Genomic DNA, 27,231 nt, shown 5'->3' on the forward strand with positions numbered 1-27,231 from the left:
TTGTATTTTTTCAATTATATAATTTATATTGTATTTTTCATGAATTAAAAAAATCAAATATTAATCAATAAATCGTGGCAAATGAATTTGGGGCCTTGGATATCATAAAGATGAAGATTGGGCCAAGAAACATTGGGTCCCTTTGCAAAAAGATTCATTTGGAGTATATTATTTCACATATTTCTTCTTAAAATTATCCAACTTTGACAAGGCATATCTCCCTCAATTTTAAAGGTATGGAAGAGTTCTAGGACTTTTTAGAAACCTTGAAGAGTCCTCTAACCAGTGTTTTTGGTCTCATGTCAAAATAATTTTCCATGCTCCTTGTGTGTTCTTTTGAAAAAGATGACTTTTTGTTGACTTTTGAAAAGGACCTATAATGATTTGGTCCATATCTCTCAAATGAAGCATTTTTGGACTAGGCATGTGAGAGACAAAATTGTAGAGAATTCAATTTCATTCAAAATGAGCTTTGGATGGAAGATTTATGATGTTCCATGTGAGAGTTATGGCTGGTCAAAGTTCAGTTGACTTTCTCCTATGAAAACCCTAATTTAGAAACTTTTGGAATTGTTGATTTCTGATCTTTCCTTGATGAACCATGATCAATTCTTGATTAAATTATGAATGATACTCCAAAATAAGGATATTGACAAAAAATCAGGAGTTTTGACTGTACTTTGACCACAGTTGACTCTTAGGTCAAATCAGTCGACTGTTGACTTTTTGAGCAATTGAGTGATCAACTCTTTGAATTGAGACCTGAATTTTGTCATGGAAGTAGTTTGGAATATCACAAACCATATGAGATTCCTTGGAGCTTTTGATCCATTGATTTTCTTCAAAGAAATCAAAACCCTAAATCCTTGAGCCATTGTTTGGTATGAGCTTGAATAGGAGAATGAGATGGGCAAATTTTGGGGTATGACAATATGGTTACTTTATGCTTTGTGTGTTACATTATACCTGTTATTATGCTTCATGTTTCAATCTTAAAACTTTTCCCATTCTTTTTGCTAATGACAAAGGGGGAGAAGTTGTTATGTTATTATAGTATTGCTTTCTCTAACAAAATATGCAGCAAAACATTGAATACTCTCATAACGTGGATGCATGGATCAAGGGGGGAGAAATCATTGCTTAATGGAACATTGATCATAAAGCTTTAAGTGTTTATCATCATCAAACACTACAAAAAAACACGCTAAATTGTGGCAATTATTTCGAGGCGGTTTTAAAAAACCCTTCAAATTAGGATAAAAAGGGACATTTCCTATTTAATGGGAAAAATTTAAACTATTCAAGGGAGGTTTAAAACCCCCTTAATTAGATAAAACTTCGCACCCTTTTCTAATCTTTGTGATGTTATTTTAATTGATTTATTAAATATTATTGGTGCCTGATTATATGTATTTATATATGAAATTAATAGTAATAAATAAGAATTAGAGTAGTCATCAAAGGGTTTTCAATTCACGTTAAAGCTCTAGACCTATCTATGCTTCACAAGAGACACATCCCCCACTGCACTTCCAGCCCACCGACGTTGGTTTTTCATCGCTGTTTATTGCTCATAACAGTTGTCCTCTATTCTCCAATCGTCTTTCTCGTTAAGGTTAGCTTCTCCTTCTTTATATATTCTTTATTAGATATTTATGGTTTCCCTCAATCCTAAAACGCCTTCTTCTCAAACCCTCATTCTAATTCGATCTTATCTCTCCCTCATTCAGATTTAAGTGAGAAAGAGATTTGACATTTGATTTAGGATTTTAGAGTTCAATAATTACGTGAAAGTAATATTATATTTATATGTAGTTTTGGTTTTAATTGTGTTTAATTTGAAATAATATATTATAGAATCAAGAACAAGCAATTTAATTGAATTTTAATTTAGTTTAGAATTAAAGCACATGTAGTATTTTTATTCTACTGCTCCCGTTTTATTATTTCTTTGTTTTGATAATTATGTCTATTTTTCCGTTATATTTTTGTAGAGGGTGAAGTGTATACCAACTAGGCTTAGAAGAAGGAGGCATTACTGAAGAAGGAGGCAGTACATCCATTGTGAAACTAAGTTAGAAGATAAAAATACAAGTGTAAGTCCCCTGCCAAACTCATCATTTATCGGCGACTCCTTCAATAGATGTGTAATCCTCTCTCTCTCTCCTGTGAAATTCAGGTTGTCTAAATATTTTTGTGGCATCTCATGGATTTGGAGTTATAAATTTGGAAGTTTTGTGGGATCTCATGAATTTCCATGTATTAAAGTAGCAAGTGGCAGATGCAAAAATATGGAGAATTATAAAGTAATTTACTTTTTACCCCTGCTGCCTTTCAATTCTAGCTAGTAATGGTCCTTAATCTTTTAATTGCCTCATGATTAATTTGAGTAATTAATTTGGTGCATTAGAATCGCTGATTAGAAGATTTAATGCAACAGTCTACTTTTCCAAGTCCTCCAATGGCTGATCAGTCCGCAGGGGGATCCTTGTCTTTTATTGTAGCCTTACAATTGTTAGCAGTTCCCTGGTTCCAAGTTGTCTAACCTGACCTTTCCAAGCACAAACAATCTTTTCTTTCACTAGTCAAGAATTGTACTTTCAACCTTTTTCAACAAATCTGAATATTTCTCACATACCTTCTTGAAATGTATAACAACATCGGCATATAACTCTTTCGTAGAAGAATTTATTATAACATTCCATGCATCCATTATTCTTTCCACTATCACGCAAGCTTAGACAATTATTCTATCTTCTCCCTTAATTTGATTGGTTCATATTGCAGGTTTAACTCGAATTTGCATATTCTTTGTGATGTGATACCTACAAATTAATGTGTATGAAGTAGGAAACACCTTTTCGGCATCGTGGTTAGTGACAATGATTTTCAATGTGTCTTCTTTTTCCTTAAACATTGTCTAACACACTTTTAAATCCCAGGTAAGGTTTTCCTCTTTTTCACTCTCTAGAAATACAAACTTGATAGAATAAGTCGTCATAGTAGAGGTAACACTAATAATTTCTAATAGTGGAAGCCTATACTTATTGGTCTTATACATTTAATCAATTATGAGTACATTAGAAAATGTGTTGAAGAACTTTATGAAATCAGGATGAGTCAAAAATATATCTTGAAGGATTACCCCATCCTTGCACGGTTGGTACATAGATACATAATTGTTATCATCTAGAAGTTTCAACATTTGTTGCATTTCAATTTATCCCCCCCCCCTAATGCCTTGTTTTTAAGGACATAAATAATGTATACTTGCTTGAGATTTGAGATATTTCTGGGTCTTTTTAGTTTCAAATTTGTTAGTATGTTTTTATGCTGCACCATATTCAACATCATGTCCGAAACGATTTCCTTCTCTTCCGGCATAAGACAACATGCAATGGGATGACCTAACTTGACACACATGTCATGATTATGTAAACCAAAAATCATAATAAATCTCCATTTGTTATTTTCCAAAAGATAAAAACACAACTTAAAGGGACAATCACATTTTCTCGAACCAGTGTCATCTCAAAAGAATTTCCGGAGAGGAGTTATGTACTTCCCACTTCTTTCGCATCTCATTGTTACAAATACAACTCTTCTATCTGGACCACTATCGGACAATCTAATTAGAACATCAAACCCAATTTGGATGCCTTAGTGTGAATTCATTGAAGCATATGATCACAAAAATCAAACTCTTGTCCATTTGTAATTTGGTTGCAAACGTTTACCTCATTCACATCAACACGTTTGGGATCCATAGACATAATAGGTTTGAGGAAAAAAATCAGGTTGCATCATATATAATGTTTATAACTTAAAATATTCAAAAGCATATTGAAATGAACAGTGAACAATTCTAGAAATGTACTTCCGTAGGAATTCATATAGAATCCAGAAATGCATTTCTAGACGCAACATATATTTTTAAGCTAGAAAACCAAATTAAAGTGAGCAATGAGGAATGAAATAAATGATATTTTCCTTGAATACCAAACTTCTTTTACTCCTTTTGATATGATGAAACAAAAGAATGAAGTTTTAGAGTGCAAATCTTGATTAAGAATGTAAGGATTTTTTTTAAGGGTTTTGTGAGAAAATGGAAGTTTGATCATGATGAAGTAGAGCATGCAGGGTTCTGTTTTATTGAAAATCAAGTTTCATAGTTCCAAAAATGTACCTCCGAAATTGACTGACATGCAAATGTGGCAAATTTTTAAATTTCGCATCACAACTCCGAAAATGCACTTTCGGATGTTTCAATGGGTTGGTAAATTAGAAATAAAATGATAGCATGAGTCCGAAGATGCATCTATGGACTAAATTTTAAATAAAAAAATTGGTTGAGACTTAGTTAGGACTTGTTTCATTGAGATTCAGGGTGCGTTCAAAAATACATTTTCAAAATATACGGGGGCATTTTTTCGAATTTTCATAGCATAATTTTCCACCACTTAGGTTGGGATAAGCAATTCCCTAATCTTTAGAGTGACAAGACATAAAATTCGTCTAATAGACAATGTTAAACCCAAAAGATTCTTTTTTGGGATTATTTTTTCCATCCTTAGGGGTGCTCCCCACCCTTGTAAAAAGTCACGACTGTCCTTAGCGTTCGGAGATGCACATAAAATCACACCAACAAAATGTTGCAAGTGAGACACCTTTTATTTTGCTTAAAAAATTGTACGAAAATATATCTCCGAATTCCGAGATAAAAAGTGTTCACCCAATGCTTTCACAGAAGTGGGTTTACACCCGTAAAGCTACAGATTTTTTTAAATAGACCATCAAATACTACTTTATTTTCTTTCAAGGCCATCCAAAACTACTTGTCCACAACATTAAGCAACTATGAAATTATTGGCTAGAGAAATATACCAAATGACTACATTACAAGGAGTTGTGAGACTAAAAATGTCTAAATTATTTATTTCTCAACACGAGGAAGCAACATTGCTTAGATGAATCAAACTATGAGGCTAAAGGAAATTTCAATACCTTTTTTTTTACCTGGCACCTATCATATTTTTCTAATTCAATTTTACTCTGGTTTGAAAATTGTTGATATACAAAAAAAATTTAGTATATCAAAAATTTGAAATTTTCAATACATACTTAAAATTTTAAAATTTATGGTATTTCAGTTTTTATTTTAAAAAAAATTTAAACTTTGTGAATGAGACAGTTATAGAAGAAGAGTCCATGCACACTAATTCTAACTAACCATGCAGAGTTAGTTAGTTATTAGTTTGTTATTCAGTTAGTACAGTTAGTTGCATTAGACTAGCTAAGCTATATAAGAGCTCTTGTAATCTTCACTATTCTTTGAGATGAATAAAACTGAACTTGCACTTTTCTCTTCTTCTTCTTCTTCTTCTTCATACATCTTATGCTTTCTCATTATTCATCAATGGCTGCCATGAGCTTCCATATCCATAAGATTGTATGTTCACATGGTATCATAGGCCTGTGATCCGTTTCTTCCGCTGCTTTCTAAACGCAAGTTTCTTCATCTCCATCATCGTCTCCTTCTTTTCTCTGCTTCATTCTTTTCTTTCGTTCTTGATCCTTTTCGTTCATCATGTCGAATTACACCGAGGGTAGCGTTCATGGAGAATCCACTCCTCACAACCAACCGAAAGGGTATCAAACTGATACTCTCAACCCTTACTTCATGCATCCAAACGAAAATCCTGCACTGATCCTTGTTACACCTCTTCTCACAAGCAGTAACTATCACTCTTGGTCCCGTTCAATGACGATGGCTCTCCGGTCCAAGAATAAACTGCACTTCATCAATGGCGTATTGCCTCGCCCTGCAGACCTCGATTTCAACTCCATTGCTTGGGATAGGTGCAACACCATGATCATGTCATGGATCAAGAATTCTGTGGAACAAGAGATAGCTCAAAGCATTCTATGGATGGATAACGCAGCTGACATGTGGAATGAATTGAAGGAACATTTTTACCAAGGTGACGTCTTTCGTATCTCGGATTTGCAAGAAGAGATTTGCACCCTTAAGCAAGGTGATTCTTCTATATCTTCTTATTACACCAAACTGAAAATTTTATGGCAAGAGTTAGACAATTTTCGTCCCATCCCTAGCTGTGAATGTGATCCATCCTGTTGTGCTCTTGTTAAGATTCGAGCCTATAGAGACAGTGATCAAGTAATTCGTTTTTTAAAAGGATTGAATGATCAATATGCTGCCATTAGATCCCAGATTATGTTAATGGATCCTTTACCAAGCATATGCAAAGTTTATTCCTTACTTGTTCAGCAAGAACGACAAGTTTCTATTCCTATTGATGAATCCAAACTATTGACTGCTCCCAATACAAATCGTGATTCTGTGCCTAGAGGAAACAATTACACTCGGGGAAGAGGTAATGTTAGAGGTGGCAGGACTGCTGGTGGTAGAGGTAGAGGAAATCGTGTCTGCACACACTGTGGTATGACAAATCATACCATTGACACTTGTTTCAAAAAGCACGGTTACCCTCCCAATTGGAAAACTGATGGTGCAGCTGGTGCAGTTAACAATTATGTTTCTTCACAAGACAAGCATGAAGTTCAGCACAGGGATGATTCTGAAACAAATGTTCAAGCATCTTCTGGTTTGGCTTTTACTCCTGAGCAGCACAAAGCTCTGTTAGCATTGCTCCAAGATGCATCACAAATACAATCTCATAGCATTAACCAACTCACCTCTCATAACACTCCCAATTCAGGTATTATCTGCACTCTTCCCACCTCATTCCATCCTGATACTTTCATTCTTGACACGGGTGCAACAGATCATGTATGTTACACTCATAAATATTTTCAATGTTTAAATCGTATCAAACCCATGACTATTAAACTTCCCAATGGTAGCCTTGTTTCTACATCTCTTGCAGGAACTGTTAAGTTCAATGACTCCTTCTACCTAACTAATGTTCTATATATGCCTGAATTCTCCTTCAATCTTATTTCAGTTCCAAAATTAACTCAAAGTCTAAACTGTCAACTCATGTTCACTATTGTTGCTTGTGTCATACAGGATCTATCTTCCAAGAGGATGATTGGCACAGCTGAATTGCATGGTGGATTGTATTTGCTCAAGACTCCTATCATGTCACTTTTACCTGATCCACCTAGCCATTCTGTTAATTCCTTAGTTAACAAGCCAAAAATTGATTCATCTACTTGTAGCATATGGCATCTTAGACTAGGGCATGCTTCACATGCCAAACTTCTTGAACTAAATAAGACTTTTCCTTTCATCAAAAGTGTCAAATCTGATTTACCTTGTGATGTATGCTTCTATGCAAAACAAAAAAGACTACCATTTTCTCTTAGTAATCATGTGTCTAATTCTGTTTTTGATCTCATTCATATGGATATTTGGGGTCCATTGGCTACTCCATCTATGATGGGTTTTAGGTATTTCCTCACTGTTGTGGATGACAAGAGCAGATTTACATGGCTATTCCTGATGAAACAAAAATCTGAGGCTGCTAATCTTGTTCAGTCCTTTGTAGCTTTAGTTAAAACTCAATTCAATTGTCAAATTAAATGTATAAGAACAGACAATGGCCATGAGTTTAAACTTCCTTCATTTTACCAAAATTGTGGCATCACCCATCAAACTTCTTGTGTAGGAACCCCTCAACAAAATGGCATTGTTGAGAGGAAACACCAACATATCCTTGGCACTGCTAGAGCTCTCCTGTTTCAATCTCACCTGCCACATATCTTTTGGGCTCATGCAGTTAGTTACTCTGTCCACATTATAAATAGATTGCCCACACCTTTCTTGGACCACAAGTCACCCTATCATATTTTGCATAATGTTCTACCTGACATGTCCCATCTTAAGGTGTTTGGTTCATTATGTTTTGCTTCTACCCTCCAAGCCAATAGAAAGAAGTTAGATTCCAGATCCAGGAAGTGTATTTACCTAGGTTACAAAACTGGTGTGAAAGGTCATCTTTTGTTTGACCTCCACTGCAAAGAATTGTTCCTATCTCGAGATGTCAGTTTCTTTGAAACTATCTTTCCCTACAAACCAAAACATCAAACCACCCTTCATGACTCTCCTTCTGCTCCTCATTCTAATTCCTTTGATGACTTATTTGATAATCAGTTCATGACTGTACCTTCCCCAATTTCTCAGTCCAATTCTGATATTGGTGATCCTCCTACACTCACTAGTTCTAATCCTTCCTCCCTTGATATTTCCACTACTGAAAGTTCACCAGCACACACCATTATATCCCAACCTGATCCTAATCCCATTAGAAAATCATCACGACATGTTCAACCACCCACTTATCTTAAGGACTATCACTGCACACTATTAGCAGATACATCCACTCCTCTCAATTCAGCTAGCTCATCCTCCTCTAATTGTAAGTATCCTCTCTCTAATGCCATCAATTATGAATTTTTGTCTCCCATGCATAAGCATTTCATTTTAAGCATCTCTTCTATCCATGAACCTCAAACCTATGAGAATGCTATTTGTGATGCAAATTGGAAAAAGGCTATTCAGGCTGAGTTAGCTGCTCTGATTAAAACCAAGACTTGGGATCTTGTACATCTGCCTCCTCAGAAAAGAGCCATCGGTTGCAGATGGGTGTTCAAGGTTAAACTGCATGCCAATGGAACCATTGAACGGTACAAAGCTCGATTGGTTGCTAAGGGTTTTACACAAACTGAAGGCCTTGATTACACAGATACTTTTAGCCCAGTAGTGAAGATGACAACCATTCGAGTTCTTTTAGCTATTGCTGCCGTTAATCACTGGCCATTATTCCAACTTGATGTCAACACAGCTTTTCTTCATGGGGATCTCCATGAAGAGGTGTATATGAAGGCTCCTCCAGGTTTGAATCTACCTCAACCTGACCTTGTTTGCAAGCTACAGCGTTCTCTTTACGGCTTGAAACAAGCTAGTCGTCAATGGAATACCAAGCTATCTGAAACTCTCATCAACTCTGGTTACTTACAATCCAAGGCAGACTATTCCCTCTTCACCAAGCAATCTCTTCAAGGGTTCACTGTGATTTTAGTTTATGTTGATGATTTAGTCATTGGAGGGACTGATCCTGAGGAAATCACACGCACCAAAATCCTACTTGATACAAAATTTAGCATCAAGGATTTAGGAGTACTTAAATATTTTCTCGGATTCGAAGTAGCTCGTAGCTCGCAAGGCATCTTCATCTGCCAAAGAAAATATGCTCTTGATCTCATATCTGATGCTGGTCTTCTTGGTGCCAAGCCTTGTGCCACACCCATGCAACCTCAATTACAACTTCATCAATCTTTTGGCAAATCTATTTCTGAACCTTCTACCTATAGAAGGCTGATTGGTCGACTGTTATATCTTACACACACACGTCCAGAAATCGCGTATACTGTGAGCAAGCTTTCCCAATTTCTTGCTACTCCCACTGACAAACATATGCTCGCTGCTATTCATGTCCTAAAGTATCTCAAGAACCATCCTGGTCAAGGGCTTATGTTCAGATCCAACTCTACCCTACGGTTAACTGGTTTTTCTGATTCAGACTGGGGGGCTTGTCCTGACACACGTCGTTCCACCTCCGGCATTTGTTTCTTCCTTGGTGACTCTCTCATTAGCTGGAAGAGCAAGAAACAGGCAGTCATTTCTCGATCCTCTTCTGAGGCTGAATATCGGGCATTAGCACATGCAACATGTGAAGGCATATGGCTGAACTCGCTCCTTCGTGATTTCCATTTATCCTCCACTACACCTATTGTACTCTACTGTGACAATAAATCCGCTATGCACATTGCTGCGAACCCTGTGTTCCATGAACGTACGAAGCATATTGAAATCGACTGTCACGTTGTACGTGAACGCGTTCTTGATGGAACCATTCATTTGATGCCTGTCACGACACAAGAACAAGTGGCTGACATCTTCACTAAATCTCTCCATCCTGGTCCATTCAATCATCTTTGTTCCAAGCTTGGAATTTTCGACATTCATTCCAGCTTGAGGGGGGCTGTGAATGAGACAGTTATAGAAGAAGAGTCCATGCACACTAATTCTAACTAACCATGCAGAGTTAGTTAGTTAGTTATTAGTTTGTTATTCAGTTAGTACAGTTAGTTGCATTAGACTAGCTAAGCTATATAAGAGCTCTTGTAATCTTCACTATTCTTTGAGATGAATAAAACTGAACTTGCACTTTTCTCTTCTTCTTCTTCTTCTTCTTCATACATCTTATGCTTTCTCATTATTCATCAATGGCTGCCATGAGCTTCCATATCCATAAGATTGTATGTTCACAAACTTTCAGTTATAAAATAATTTCCGGTACATCATATCGGAAATTTTAGTTAATTTGAAATTTCCAATACATATTAGAAACCTCAAATTTATGGTATCGTAGTTTTTTTTTTTTGAAAAAAATACTTGAAATTTCAGTTATAAGGAAATTTCCGGTACATCATACTGGAAATTTTAGTTAATTTGAAATTTCCAGTACATACCAGAAATCTCAAATTTATGGTATCATAGTTTTTTTTTTTTGCGAAAAATACCGGAAACTTCAATTATTAGGAAATTTCCGGTACATCATACCAGAAATTTTAGTTAATTTTAAGTTTCCGGTATACCAAAAATTTCAAATTTATGGTATCACAGTTTTTTTGTGCAAAAATACCATAAATTTCGGTAAAAACTCACGGAAATTTTTAAAAATTATGTATTTTTTTAAAATTTCCAGTAGAAATATATATTTTTTGAAAATTAATGACTTTAAATAAGGATATAATGGTAAAAACATAGCTTTTAGTGGGGGGCGAATATAATTTTGGAGTGGCAAGTTAAATTCTCAAGAGTAACCCATCTTTTTTTATGAATTGGGCCTTAATCCTTTATTTATGATCCAATAAATCATTTGAGCCAAAAAAAACCCAAAAGGGAGTGTGGAAAACGCTTGGTTTTACTTTTGCCACATGTCAAACTCACAACCTCATGAATTAAGGATATGAACCTCCAACTTGCCATAATTTTCCATTTTCCATCTAATATGAAAAATTATAGGTACCAAAAAAAATAAGAAACAATCAAGATAATGCACTTGTGGAGGACTCATGCTATAAACTCCCATGTCACCATTCACAATACAATCCAACGGTTCACATTCACTTGCAAAATCTAGCCACAAGAGACATATATTAATATTATCATCAAACTCTCCAAATTCTGTCCACACCTTATTTTCTTCATAGTAACACTGATTCCACAGTTCATTCCAAAATCTCAAAGGGTTGCAAAATGGCTTCAACAATCATGTCATTCACTCCATCAACCACTAGATTGTTTGCAACAACTGCAGCAAAAGGAACAGGAGGCAGTAGTAGCAAGGAAGAGAAAGGTATTCTGGATTGGATTCTTGGAGGAATGCAGAAGGAAGACCAGTTGCTAGAGACTGATCCTATTCTGAAGAAGGTGGAGGAGAAGAGTGGAGGAACCACTAGCAATGGTCGCAAGAACACTGTGGCTGTGCCACAAAAGAAAAAGGGTGGTGGCTTTGGAGGCTTGTTTGCCAAGAACTGAAACAGTTGATTTGTTTCAAATTTTTTTACATGTTTCAAATGTATGCAATGTTGTTGTATAAGTATTTTCAACTTAGCTTTCTACATCTTGATCTTATGAATATATATATTTTATGTTATTAATTAATTATGCTTGATCTTGTGTCATATTTTATTTTCATTGAGCAAATAGACATGTTTGGATTTACGGTAAATTTGACCGAATCATAGTGGACTAGTGCAATTTTGATAAAAAAAAAAACTAGTTTTTGGAGCTTCAACAAAATTGCGCTGTGATTTTGTCAAACTCTTTGCGAAATCGAACATGCACTAATTGGACTCAAGATACCTTCTTTAGCAAAATTGTCAGGTTGAAAACATTCAAATGTGATACTTGTCAAGAATCCTTTATGATTAAGGGATGATGATTTACTCAATTTGCTTAGGATATGAAACTATGAATTCTTTGCAGCAGTGTGTAATGTAGGGTTTGGTTGCTTGTTTATTACTTGTAAATATACAATAGTTGAGTTTCAAATCTTATACTTCAAATAGAATAAGTATGTGTTTGTTTAAGTAACTTGTTCCGTGGTGGAACGAGAAAAATGAGGTGCTAAGAGAACATGCTTTTCCAATGGGGTGGCTGAGAGCTTCTAGCACAGAGGAGCGGAGAGGACCAACAAGACTAGCATTTCAACTCATAAGTTAGTAAAGTTAGAGATATGTAGTTTGAGAGTGAGTTTGAGATATATATGCAAACCGTGTATGGTAGGGTTTATATATGATAGATAGTTAAAAGCGCCTCCATCTAAACCGGCATGTGATGAAGGGAGTTGTCCAATCAGATTCAAGGGTAAGCGATACTTGGACGACTAGGATCAAGTGCTCATCTTTGTGACAAAATTCCACCTAATCATCCGTCATACTTAGTGGAGCTCTGGATTGAGCATTCGTAATAGGGTCTGCCCTGCCGCTTAGAATTTATGGCTGGCCTAGATTAGAATTAAATTACTATTTCACAAATTTGATGGACTAAATTGACTGATACTTACAATTTCAAGGACTAAAATGGTGATATCATTCATAGATGATGTTTGTATGGCTCTCTTACATAGCACACATATATTGCACATTGAACACAATAACCTTCTGGTGTCACTGTCACACCATTGTTATTCAGTAAACCTGATATCACATTCAAGAGGATAAAACACACTATATATCACATATTGTATTTGTAGCAAGCACACATGAATGGTTCAGTTTCTACGAATCAAACTTTCTTACAGAAAAATGCGTAAACTCTTCTTGAGGCGCAACCGTTAAAGAATTTGATCTAGAAAAGGAGGATTGGATGTGGAAGAACTCAATGCAATCCTCAACAGCAGCTGACCTAAAATAATCAGCTGAGACACCTATGGTCTTTGATCTTCCCATGGAAGCCAAAACTCGATTCGTAGATCTTCTCGTAGATGAAAAACAAATAGCTTTTGTTACTCTTTCAGCAACACCCTTCAGAAACTCAATAGGGGAAAATTCAGACATCCAAGGAATCCTTACTATACAGCCTTTTACATGCAAGTTTCTAGCTGCTCTCTTCCTAATGTTCCTTCTCCATGACATGTTTGTTTTCTCATAGAAATAGTTTGTGACATTCATTGTGTTTTTCTTTTTTGTATAGTAATAGTGTTATATACAAAAGTAGAAGTAAAAGCATTGGAGAATCTTGTTGTCATGCTATGTGGTAAAAGATGAAAGGAATTGTAGTAGGTAAGACCCAACACTAGTTGTTGGAATGGTTGGAAATATGGAATGAAGAAGGTTCTAATTTAGTTAGTAAGGTTAATAAATATTCTTTTGCTATACGATGAAACATGAGTTATTGGGCAGATTTTATACTCAAAATTGTAAACATAGATTACATTGTTTTTGAAAATTGAGATAAGTTTAAGTCATCGGGACAAATTTATCGCGAATAAGTCCCTAAAACAATGCTTACAATTTCGAGAAGTGATTTGTCAATTCGTTTGATGAAAACATATTTCATGGTTGAGAATTGTGTAAGAACTGTTTTTAAGGAAAAAAATTAGGGGTGTTCGCGGTGTGGTTTGAGCGGTTTTAACGAAAAAAATCATCCGAACTGCAAGAGAAAAAATAGTGCGGTTTGGTTTGGTACGGTTGACTTTTAAAAAGAATCCGAACCAAACCAAACTAATGCGGTTTGGTTCGGTTCTGTTTTTTACAAATATTTTATTGAGCCATACATATATATATATAAATGATAACATAATTTTGTATTTATACATTCATACACTATCAAATAACAACAAAACTCGTCATATTTTGACAACAATTTTTTATTTAATATGTAAAAATTAAATTAGACAAAAGTGGAATATTAAACATAAAATAATAGCATAAAACAATATAAAAATTATTATAACAAAACAAACAAATAGAAGAGACGAAAGATTAGTGAAAGTGAAAAAGAAAAAAAAGTGTTGATAGATTAGAGAAGAAGATATGCGATAAAAACGAAACTGAAATACGGAACATTTACATAAAAATGAGAAGGTGAAAAAGAAAGAATATAAGAGAGTAGAGATTATAGAAGAAGAGGGAAGATATATGTGGCAAAGAAGGTGCGATAATGTTATTAGAGATTTTAGAAGATCGGGACTGAAATTATGTGTAAGGATGAGAAAATTGTTAGTAATCATTATTAGGAAGATCCTAAAGTCCCACATTGGTTGGAGATAGAACATCGAAAGAGTATACATAGAGGGACACTCTTCACCTTACCAACCGGTTTTGTAAGGATGAGTTAGGTCAAACTCTAATATGGTATCAGAGCCTATCGATCGGACCATGGGTCGCCCACCATTAGAGCATTGAAAGAATATATAAAGAGTGGTATGATGCTAATGTATAATAAGTTTAAGTTTGGGTTGGATGTGAGTTACCTAAAATTTAGGTTGTAACATAATGCGGTTTGATTCGGTTTGGTTCGGTTTACAAAATACAAACCGCAAACCGAACCGAACCATGCGGTTTTGTAAAAAATGACCCAAACTAATCCGAACCAAATACGGTTTTTTGCGGTTTCGATTTGGTTTGATTTGCGGTTTTCTATTGGGTTGGTTTGGTTTTGATCACCCCTAAAAAAACTATATATGAGATCCACTAGACCCTCAATTAGATAACAAGTATGTGAGCTTGTTTCTTTGAGAGTTTTTATTTGTCATGAATATGTGTTTTGAAGACTAGTGCAGAAGGTACAAAGACTAGTGCCAAATAGGTGGTTTAAAGATGGTGGGAAATGTTGAATATGTAATGTGTGTAAAGGAAACAAAAACAAGCAGAGAAACTTGTTCTCTAATTTCCTATTTCTGCTGTCAATTGACTATGTAGGGAACACTGTCATGTTTACTTTATTCATCTGATATACTCCATTCATCTGATATTGAACATTTAAAATAAGCTTCTCAATTCTCAAAAAAAATTAATGAGGAAAATAACATTTTTTTCCAACAATTATACTTTAATTCCAAATAGTTAAAATTGGTTTTCTACCTACCTATAAGAATGTAAATATTGGGAGAAATTTTACATAACCCAACATCATGTGCACATTAAAAAAAAACTCGAATTTTGTATCGTCCGAAAGTACTTTTGGACAAAATATATCAACTATACATTTCCAAAAACAAATGAGGTCTTTAAAAATTATGGAGGATGGAAAAAGCTAGTCTCTAAAATTTTAATGTGTTTATAGCCCTCATGAGCAACATAGTCACCAACCTAGGCCCTTTTTTTTAGGGCACACCAGATGGACTACAGCACATGGTCCAAAAATTTTCACGGTTAAACAATGGACCTCCAAAAACTTGAGACGACTATGTCGCCAACCAACAACATGCCATTGATTCATAAATCCAATTACTCACCCTCCATTGGGATGGAAGCAAACAATGGCTTACATAAGCCTAAATATTCTCATAAGCTGCAAAGCTCAGATTTAACTGGAAGGTTGCAGAGGTACAAAGCTGCAGGACTCTCAGCCCCTCCAACTACACCTCAACTGTTGGATTAACCGAACGATGAAGAAATAATACTCTCGGCTTTTAACCAAAAAGATAACGTTGAATATATTTTGTTTAATATGCAGGATTAGGATATATTTTGTTTGATATGCAGGATTAAGATGATGTGTATGCTTACACTAAGACAGATTATCAGTGAAAAAAACTCATCGTTCATGACTATACGAGGATCAGGGCGTCTTTGAGGGTGGTTAAGGCTGGCTACTGTACGGGACCTAAAATCTATCACAGTAAAATCGTGAAGAAATAGGGCCTCATAAAATATTGTAACAGTTAAATCACATTTAATTAGGGCCTCAATCTGTTTTTCCATAGTTAAACTGCAACTAATCTACACAGGGTTTCTAAAAATTTGAGACCGGCTCTGACGAGGATTAACGAGGATTAGTATACTTTATGATTTATTATGAGATTTTCATTCTATATATTAACAAAAAGGAAACTAAGAATATAGATCATGTAGTATGTTCTTCCAGTTCAGCTACATTCCCACTGTAAATAACTGGCAAGAACAACATGCTGTAGCCGCCTCCGGGACTAGTATATAACGCATATTTCCTGCAGAAATATAACAAAAAACAAAAAATAATGCACGCTCCCTACGCAGGCTTCACCCTGATCAGGTTCGAAGGGACTATCTCAGCCTGCACTGCTAGCGTGCTAGCTTAATAGCTAGAGCTCATGCAGATACAGGCACCCCTGGTGCATCTCGGGTGTTAATAACAGCCGAAAAAGATAAACAAAGTACCAAACATTTTATTGCTGAGAATTGGATAACACAACAGAAGTAGAAGAAAAGATGAAGTTCTTAAATGTTTTTCACAAACTATTATTCTATAACATGAAAATGAAAAGACTTCACTATCCTTTCAGCCAAGTTTTGTAGTAGCTATCTCCAAGTTCTCTCATATGATTTTCTCCATTTATATAGCCCTGCAAAAAAAAAAAAAAAACACTTCGATTATAAGTTTTCTTATTATAATCTTTATATAGAGTGAAAATTAAAAGCTTATAAGAAATAACTATACAATATACTGAGCCTTACCCTTCCTTAGAACTTATGTAAGATTCTGGCAAGTAAATCTCTCCACCAGCTTCACCGTGTTGTTCTCCACTGATAGTTTTCTTCGCAGCTAGAAATTCAGCACTCATAGCATTCATGCCCTCCTTCAAAGCTTCCTCAACATCCCCATATCCGTGTTTCTCAGCATACTTTCTAACATCCTCGGTAATCTTCATAGAGCAGAATTTAGGGCCACACATCGAGCAGAAATGAGCCACCTTCGCACCATCTGCTGGCAGCGTTTCATCGTGAAAGGACATGGCTGTCATTGGATCCAAAGACAAAGCAAACTGGTCCATCCATCGGAACTCAAATCTCGCCTTGCTTAATGCATTGTCCCATTCTTGAGCATGTGGATGTTGTTTGGCTAAATCGGCAGCATGAGCAGCTATCTTGTAAGCTATAACTCCAGCCTTCACGTCATCGCGATTTGGCAACCCGAGATGTTCTTTTGGGGTCACGTAACAGAGAAGAGCCGTACCAAGTGCACCGATATTTGCAGCACCAATAGCAGAGGTGATGTGGTCGTAACCAGGGGCAATATCGGTTGTTAAAGGACCGAGAGTGTAGAAAGGTGCTTCATTACACCATTCTAGTTGTTTTTGCATGTTTTCAGGAATCTTGTGCATTGGAACATGTCCAGGTCCTTCATTCATCACCTGTAAAAGAACTCAAAGTAAACAAATAGTGAAGAATACTGAAAAAACTCGAAAAGAATAGTCTCTAGAATGTCCTAGTTATATCGACAAAATCTAACAATACCAAGCTATGAAGAAAGTTTGATCATATATATCACCTGTACATCCTTTTCCCATGCTCTACGAGTGAGTTCACCTTGTGTCAAAAGCTCGGCAAATTGAGCTGTGTCGTTTGCATCATAAATGGATCCGGGTCTTAATCCATCACCGATGGACAAAGCCACATCATACTGATTGCAGATGTCGAGTATGTCATCCCAGTGCTCATAAGCGAAATTCTCTTTGTGATAAGCTAAGCACCACTTTGCATGAATCGATCCTCCTCTGGAAACTATTCCCGTCATGCGCTTTGCAGTTAAAGGAATGTACCTAAGAAGCACTCCTGCGTGGATGGTGAAGTAATCAACACCTTGTTCAGCTTGTTCAATCAAGGTTTCCCTAAACACCTCCCAGCTAAGATCTTCGGCAATTCCGTTAACTTTCTCAAGTGCTTGATAAATAGGTACAGTCCCAACTGGTACGGGAGAGTTACGTAAGATCCACTCTCGAGTTTCATGGATATGGCGACCGGTTGAGAGATCCATGACTGTATCGGCTCCCCACATGGTAGCCCACTGAACCTTGTACACTTCCTCTTCTATAGAGCTTATAACTGCAGAATTTCCAATGTTGGCATTCACTTTCACCAAAAAGTTTCTGCCGACTATCGTAGGCTCTAACTCCAAGTGCTTCTTGTTGGAAGGAATGATAGCCCGTCCACGAGCAACTTCTGACCTTACAAACTCCGGGTCGAGCTTCTCACGAGTGGCACAGTAAAGCATCTCCTCGGTAATGATTCCCTGCTTAGCATAGTACATCTGAGTGAACCTTGGAGGAGCTGTTTTTTCTCTCCTGTCAATCCATTCTTGGCGCAATTTTGGTAGTCCTAATAATCAAATCCATGAAAAGAAACCCATTATACTAATGCAATTTTCTAAATACTTTGCTAGTATACATTAAATACCAAACTAAGATTCATAAACTGTATTACTATATGTAATTCCATCACTTCGGGTTTTTTTTCAAGTTATAAAAACGTACCACAGACTCGAGAAATAAAGAAAAAGCCACGGCAAAATAGAAACCGGAAACTGGATTGTCATACCTATCCTTGGACTTATATTTTGAGGACCACTGGTATCATAGTTATCAAAGTGAGATTCATCACCAGACAAGTGAACTCGTCGAAATGGAACTTTGAGCACATGACCAGTTTCTTCATGCACAACTTCCCTGTAAACATGACGATATATTAATTACAACGGCCGCATAGCTAGTTTTCTAACAAAAAGCATGGAAAGGTGAACAATTTGTAATCGAAGTAAACTGATATCGAAGAGTAAACCTGGATTCTTTTGTGCTCTTAGGAAAGCACTGTTCAAAGGAAGGAAGCGGAAGAAAATCAGGAGAAGCAGGATCAACCGTATGCTTCGATTGTTTGGTTTTGTCTGCGTTAGTAGCTGGAGGATCGAATGTTAATGTGGCTCTAGGCACCAAAGCCATGGAAGATGGAACTGGTTCCTTCTTCCAGGCATTTGAAGAGCGTCCAACAACGTCGAACCGAGGCAAGAATGTAGAATTCAGGAACTTCGATTGAGCAGCATGGTTGCCGTTCTTGCAAACCACTGATGTCACATTAGCATGCACCGACGCCATCTCGAAGTAGAACTACAAAAAATCAAATTTTGAATATCAAATTTTCAAACAACTGGCATCATATAAAATGTGAAAACACATGTTACTTATATACACACATCTGAAAATATGTTATGACAAAAAATGAATTTCAAATACAAACATTACTTTCTACAAGCAACAAAACAGAAACAAGGTAAGCTTGCCAGGAAGCTCAGTCACAGCTTTAAATCAACAAGTCATTTTCAATGGTTCCAATTCTCAATTATGGTTTTTCCAAGAAAAAAAAATATTTAAAACTACCTAAGATTATCCTGACACAAATTCACAAGGGATTTGTGAAAGATTCCTCCATCTCAGAAAAGTAGAACAAGACAAAAGATCTTTTAAGACAACCAATGAAACCATATTGAGATGCAAAAGTCGTGAAAAGAACCTCATATTTAAAAAATAATAATTAAATAAGAAATAGGCCCTCTTAAGTAGAATCAGCTACATAAATTCACAGAAACAAAACATCATCTTGGCTTCAACAGGGTTTTAAAAAGCAGTCTGCAATCGTGAAAACGGTCGCAACAAAACGGTATCGACAGATGTTGATATGATACTGTTATTCACCGTTTTTATACCAAAGAACAAACTCTGGTTAATTCACACTGCGACGATCTTATTGCGACACCTGTACCGACTAAATCACAAAAGCCTTTACGCGGCCGCAAAGCGAAAGAGACCATTTTATAAAACCTTGAATCAAACGAGATTTTGTTAAAACTACCACGAAACCAAACATTTACAGAATTGGCTTATAATTTTCCACTTTTCATTTTACTCCAATTCTCCAACAACACTTTGATTTATATGTTTTCTCTATCTACCATGCTATCTTATTTCGTCTCTAATATGAGAGCTCTCAAATGCAATAAAAAACAAATCAAAGACACGTGAAACATAGCAAGCAAAAACATGATCGTAGATATAGATGAAGATAAAGTGGGCGTGACAAACCAGTGTGAGAGAGAGAGAACCTGAAGAAGCAGAATAAAGGGTTGGTCTTATCTGCAGGCAGGAATGAAATGGCGAGAATGAGTGAGTGAGCGGTTATAGACTAACGTTGGAGACTGTTGTCTTGTATTTATAGTACAAGAGAGTGAACCCACAAAAAGTTTGCCTTATAGATATTTTTACTATAAAACAAACTCCATCCTTTTATTGCAACTTTCATGTATTCAAAGGTTATAAAGTCAATATATATATATATATATATATATATATATATATATATATATATATATAGGGAGCATATCAAGTGAGAGCATTTTTAAATGAGAGGATGAGAGGAATAAATATCAACCTTTAGATTCATCAAGAGAGAGAAATTAATAGTCACATTAATGTATTAACATTCTCTCTCTTGATGAATCTAAAGGTTGATATTTATTCCTCTCATCTCTCATTTAAAAATGCTCTCACTTGATATGCTCCCTATATATATATATATATATATATATATATATATATATATATATATATATATATATATATATATATATATATATATATATATATATATATATATATATATATATATATATATATATATATATATATATATATATATATATATATATATATATATATATATATAAATTAAAAATTAAAAATGATAATATAAATTTAATAATATTAAATAAACATACACAAATAAAAAAACCGTAAAATAGAAAAAATAATTGACATTTAAAAATATAAGAATTTTATTTCTTAAATAAAATCAAGTGTTAATTAAAATAAAATAGATATTTTGTTGATGGTAACTTGTGAGATAAAAAATTAGTTGATTGCGCTGCTATTAAATATTATTTCATTTAATAAAATAAATTAGTTAATATTTTTAGTAATATTAATTAATATGTATAAAAGTGACTTGTGAGATGAAAACTGATTTTTAATATGTATAAAAAGTCTAAAAAAAATTATTTTACTTATAATTTAAAAAAATCTATACAATTATTTTGTCTACTTGTATACTATAATCTTTAAAACAAATAAAAAGGAGATATGTCTTCTTTTACAAATATAGTGAAAACAAGAACAAACTTTAAAAAGAAAAAAAAGAGTTAGAGTTATCTATATTTAAATTTTGATTTTTTTTTTAAACTTAATTATTTCATTAGTTTGAAATTACACGAGTTCTTTTTGTGTTTTATTTTCTTCATTTACATGGTTGAGAAATCTAAAAAATAAAAAATAATAATTATAAAACATAAAATATTGGTTTGTACTCATCCATTTTTTTTTTACTTTTTCATATGTTACATTAATTAGTATTATTAATATATTCGAAAAACAAAAATAGATTAGTAAGTATAAAAAAATATAAAAGATAAAATAATGAAATGAAAAAAAATATAGATCTGAAATAAAAATAATATAAATAAATTAATATTTATAAAAGTGTTTAAAATAAGACATGTGACAGGTTCAGAGTAAAGGAGAATGAGTGGCTAAGTGAAACAAAAATCCAAAAGGTGAAAGAAATGTATTTCAAATGAGAAAGAACATAATAGGTAGTGTGCTAGTATCTTTTATTAATATTAAATTTTTATTCATTAAAATTAATCGATTAGATTGATTTCTATAGGCCTCATTATTTATAATTTATATAATCTTCACCAAAATTAGTTCATGTTATATTTTAAAAAACAAATATTTAATTCGCTGTTTTTTGAAACTAATAAAATTTGGTTGAAAATAATTTTTTAGATGAAATATTTTATTTTGTAATTATTCAATAAATATGTATTAATCATACTATTCAAATTTTAAAATAATGATATATTATTTCAAAAAATAATTCTAGCTAATATAATAATAAATATACAAGGTTGTTGTATTTTAAAATAATAATAAAATTATATATTAACAAAAATATTAATATAAACATATATTAATCCACATAAAATTAATATTATTATATATTACATAGTCTGTTTGATATAACTAGCAGTTATTGATAAGTTAGCTAATACTCCTAACATTATATGAATCAACTATTAACATTAAATGCTTTTGAATCAAATTAAAGATATAATAGTAATACAAATATTAATTAGTCTAAAATTTAATGGTTTTTGTTTATAATAGTGATCAAGGGTTATGATTTTTTTTGTTTATAATAGTGATTGGAGGGAGTAGTTTATAACTTGTGACTGATGATTAATGACGAATAATTTTTAATTTATAATTGATGATTGATGTCTGATAGCTGATAAGCTAATTAAAATGTTTGGTAAAATTAACCGTTCAAATAAGTTATAAATGTAAAATGACATAAGAGACATTTAATACATGATTATTTTATTTTAATTTAAAATAAATTATAAAGGATAAAAGTTGATTTTTGTTAAAATAATAAGGATAAAAGTGGAAAAAAAAAAGTATAAGATAAAACGCTATTTGAAATAGTATTTGAAAAATAAACAATAAATTAGTAAAATAAACTATAAAACCGAGTTAAAAAAATGGTTACCAAACATATATAAATTTTCATATAAGCTACAAATTATAAGCTACAAGGTAAAAAAAGTGTCTTATCTACAAGAACCTTATAATCTTTAGTATAATATATGCTAATTGTTAATATTGATATTTTAATTATATTTATTTTTGCCTTTTAAAAATAATAATGACTAGAAGAAAAGAGTTTTATAAATAATTTTTTAATTAATAATTATCATATAAAATAGATTTTAATAAAATAAAACCTATATAAATAAAGATTGATATTGCATTATGTTTTCTCAAATCTATTCTACTATTATTTAATATTTTATTTTTAAAATTCAATGTCACATAAAAGTTGTATTATATTATAATGTAAAATAAAATATTGTAATTTATATTTTTTTATTACCAAACGTGAAATTTTCTTTTTTTTAATAAAAATATTTGAAAATGAGGGAAATATGACCAATCTTAAATAAGAAGATTTAAAATTCAAAAACAATTTTTTTAAGAAAAGTACGAAATTCTCTTCTTTTTTTTTAATAAAACAATTTTAAGATGAGAAAAATATGACCAATCTTAAATAAGATTCAAAGTTAAAAAAAGAGTCATGAATTTTTTTTTTAAAAAAAGTATAAAATTTATTTTTTTAATAAAAACATTTTAAGATGAGGGAAAGATGACCAATCTTAAATAAGAAGATTTAAAGTTTAAAAAAATTAATAATTTTTTTTTAGGAAAAATTGAAATTTCCTTTAGAAAAATAAGAGGACTTAAATTTTGTCACAACTACTTTAAAATATTTTTATATAATATTTATTTAAATTTCTAGAGTTTCATGTATAGATGAAAAAGAAGTCTTTAGTCTCTAAAGCATAAATTTTGATAGTCCCTTTAAGAGAGATAAATATGATATATATATATATATATATATATATATATATATATATATATATATATATATATATATATATATATATATATATATATATATATATATATATATATATATATATATATAAATTATAAAAGTTTGCATATTTTCCCCAAAGAAATAAAAATAACACATTTGAATTTTAAGATTCGTTATCTTGTTATTATTAGAGATAGAGGGTAAGATAAATTAAAGAAATGATTTAATATAAAATCTAATGAAGTAGAAAAATAATTTATTTTATTTAAAAATTAATTAATTATGTTAGTGGGATGTTGTGTTGGTGGTAGAGAAAATGAGACAAAAACTATATTTATACTATTATATAATCTTATATTCATAGAAAACTTATGAAAACTTTTATATAAAGAAAGGGTAAAAGAATTAGAATTTATTTTATATAATATATCTAATGAAATGGTGACTAATAGAGACAATAAAAAAAGTTTTTACATGGAGTCATTATAAAATTAACTATTTGTAAAAATAATTATAGAAACTAGAATTGATTTAATATAATATCAATGAAATGTGTTAATGGTGGGAGAAGTTTGGACTTATTATTATTATTATTATTATTATTATTATTATTATTATTATTATTATTATTATTATTATTATTATTATTATTATTATTATTATTATTATTATTATTATTATTATTATTATTATTATTATTATTATTATTATTATTATTATTATTATTATTATTATTATTATTATTATTATTATTATTATTATTACAAGTATATGAAATTATCGTCAAGTAATAAATTAAGAGTTTGTAGTTGAGATTTTTAACTAAACAATACTATTCTACTTGATGTTAAATTGAGAGAAGTTTTTTTTTTTTTTTATCACCACCGATTTAGTCCGATTCAGGAGTCAGTTCTGACATCAAGTGGTTCCAGTCTCTATCAAATCTAGCGTCAATCACCACTATACCACTAATGATTGGTTAAATTGAAAGAAGTTTGATTTGCATAATTAAGAATAAAATAGATTGAATTTGATATACATTAAAAATGATCCGAACTTTTTGAATAATTTATTTTTACTATTTAGTAATTGTGTCTATTATTTAAAATTGATTCTCTAGTACAACTATGAATGAACAAATTAGTTATGACTTTTTTTTTTTACTCATAACCCTCTCTTTTAATTATAACTCCCTAGCGTGTGTTTGTTTCAAGGTTAGAAAAATTATTCTTTAGAATGATATTTCCAGGATTAGTATTCCTTGGAATATTATTCCAATTTATGTTTCAAGGTTAGAAAAATTATTCTTTAGAATGATATTTCCAGGATTAGTATTCCTTGGAATATTATTCCAACTTATGTGTTTGGTAAGAATTTTGTTTCCTAGGAATAATGATAAAATTTGTTTAATTTAAAAATATTAAAAAATAAAAAATAATAATAAATGTGAGTGATAGTGGGAAGTTAAAGTTGGTTGAACTTATTCCCATGGGAATATTATATTCCCACCCTTTAAGCCTTGGAATAAAAATAAAAAAATGATGTGTAAATAAGAATCCTCGGAATAAAAAATGCCTTGGAATAATTTTTTTAAACTTGAATCAAACATGAGAATGTTGCATTCCCATGGCCATATTCCTGGGAATCTTTTTTACAACCTTGAAACAAACACACCCCTAATGTATTAAAGTGACTTCGTAATGATCCAATATTTCTAAAGTAATGATTGATTGAATAATTAAATTAGATCATTGCAATAGTTTTTTTTTTTTTTACTGAATAAAATATTCATTCATTCCAATCGAGTACATTGTTGCAATACAAAATAAGAATTGCCAAAAACAAAAAGGATGAATCTGCAAACAAACTCACAGCATCCATGTTAATAGCATAAAACGGCAAATTGCATATGCCTACGAATATAACTATGACTATATTGAAATGTCTGAAATATTCATGTCTCCAGATATGTAGCGTTAATGGCACCAAAGTCATAGATAGGATCTGCACTAGATCAAAACTCATCTTTCAACCTGAAACAAATGAACACTGCGCACAAAGACAGAAAAACAAAATACACCGCACAAAGACGGGAAATCAAAACAAACAACGACAAACTAAAATGACGAAATCACAAAAAAAACCACTAAATATATGTGAAAATCACTTATTTAACTAATAGAGAGACACACTAAAATGACGAAATCACTAAAAAACCACTAAATATATGTGAAAATCACTTATTTAACTAATAGAGAAACAATAACGATTTGGAGGGGTGATTTTGAATCAAAATCAATCATAAATCACCCCTCTCTAGGGGATACAGAAGAAGAAGAAAAGTCCTAGTTAATAATCTACTCAAATTTAATTCATACATCCGTCAAGGCTTTAAACACAAATTTAACTTAATAATTATAAGACTCCAATTCATTAAATTGTATTTAAAAATTGGTTTAAATGCGCATTTGATCCCTTTATTTTGAGGGTTTTTTTATACTTATTAGTCCTCCTATTCTAAAATCCAGCCTTTTTGACCCCTTAACTTTATATTTATTGAAATTTCATTGGTCTCCTGATGATTAGGATAAAAATTAATTTTAATGACATGACGATGATGAGTAAGATAATTTATTATTTAGTTTTTTTACATAATGAATTAAATATTTTATTTTTTTTAAATTAATTATGTTTTTTTAGAAATTAGTTTAATTGAAATTAAAATTTTGAAAAGTACTTTGTGCCTCAAGTCCATCTCGTTGAGCACTAGCCTAATATCCAAGCTTACAAGTTGTAATATTAATGAACTATATGAAGACTAACCACATTTATTAAAAAAGCAATGTTGAATTTTAAAGAGAATTAAAACTCACACGACACCTAGAACTCTTATTTCTTTTCAATCTAATCACATTATTTCTGAACCCTCCCCCGGTTTCTAGGCCCAGCGAGCCCCGACACGCGTCCGGACTTAACTCTTATTTTTTTTGTACTTCCTCCAATTTAATAGTCGATTTTTGGATAAAACGAGTGGCAAAATTAATAAAAATAAGGTGTGAAAATTAAAATAAATAGTATAAAGTTTTTGCCCAAACTGTCTAAAATTCCTTACTCCCCCACGGTCCAAACCAAACCATCTAACATTTAGTTTCAATTATCTAAATTGTTGTCAAGATATGTCAGGGACGGAGCCAGAAATATTGAACAGTGGGGGCAATATATATATATATATATATATATATATATATATATATATATATATATATATATATATATATATATATATATATATTTGTAGTTTTAAATAATAAAAAAAAATGTTGCATCGACAATTTAAATTAATTTCATACTGTCAACCAATGACGATCATGTATTCCATTAAATTAGACTAAAAATTTTAAATTATTTATATGACATGACATGATGGTATATTTTTAATGAATGACAATTTTTAAAACTTTTTTATACTCTCACAATATCTTAATTAAACTCTTAAATAATATAATAATTTATTTTTTAAAATATAAATATACATCACAATTATTCTTTAAAATTTTCATATTTAAAAATAATTAAAAGAAATTTATATTTTAAAATATTTTTAATTTTTCATATTTATAAATAATTGACAATTTTTTTATGTTCCATGCATATCTATCACTATAACATATATGTCAATTTGATTAAATTGAATTTTCTTCAAAATTT

At 32.1% G+C, this 27,231-nt stretch overlaps 3 protein-coding genes across 5 annotated transcripts; 1 reads left to right on the forward strand and 2 right to left on the reverse strand.

Moving 5' to 3' along the window:
* The first annotated feature begins 11,156 nt into the window (after positions 1-11,156).
* LOC131630295 (uncharacterized) lies at positions 11,157-11,716 on the forward strand. The gene has a single exon (XM_058901086.1). The coding sequence runs from the start codon at positions 11,309-11,311 to the stop codon at positions 11,588-11,590; it is 282 nt and encodes a 93-aa protein (XP_058757069.1). The 5' UTR covers positions 11,157-11,308; the 3' UTR covers positions 11,591-11,716.
* Positions 11,717-12,834: 1,118 nt separating this feature from the next.
* Positions 12,835-13,227, reverse strand: LOC131630278 (uncharacterized). The gene has a single exon (XM_058901073.1). It carries the CDS (start codon positions 13,225-13,227, stop codon positions 12,835-12,837), a length of 393 nt encoding a protein of 130 aa, XP_058757056.1.
* A 3,180-nt stretch (positions 13,228-16,407) lies between these two features.
* LOC131630271 (phosphomethylpyrimidine synthase, chloroplastic-like) lies at positions 16,408-20,287 on the reverse strand. Of its 3 annotated transcripts, none has more exons than XM_058901064.1 (6): positions 20,132-20,287; positions 18,817-19,139; positions 18,577-18,704; positions 17,531-18,357; positions 16,717-17,393; positions 16,408-16,604 (listed from the first exon to the last, which is right to left on the reverse strand). In XM_058901064.1, exons 2-6 carry the CDS (start codon positions 19,125-19,127, stop codon positions 16,595-16,597), a joined length of 1,953 nt encoding a protein of 650 aa, XP_058757047.1. In that variant the 5' UTR covers positions 19,128-19,139; positions 20,132-20,287; the 3' UTR covers positions 16,408-16,594. The 3 variants fall into 3 exon arrangements, with proteins under 3 accessions (XP_058757047.1, XP_058757048.1, XP_058757049.1); XM_058901065.1 differs by having other exon boundaries at positions 20,112-20,265; XM_058901066.1 differs by lacking the exon at positions 20,132-20,287 and adding an exon at positions 19,275-19,419.
* Positions 20,288-27,231: the final 6,944 nt, after the last annotated feature.

This window comes from Vicia villosa, unplaced genomic scaffold (genome assembly GCF_029867415.1).
Source record: "Vicia villosa cultivar HV-30 ecotype Madison, WI unplaced genomic scaffold, Vvil1.0 ctg.000666F_1_1, whole genome shotgun sequence".
Classification (NCBI taxonomy): Eukaryota; Viridiplantae; Streptophyta; class Magnoliopsida; order Fabales; family Fabaceae; genus Vicia; species Vicia villosa.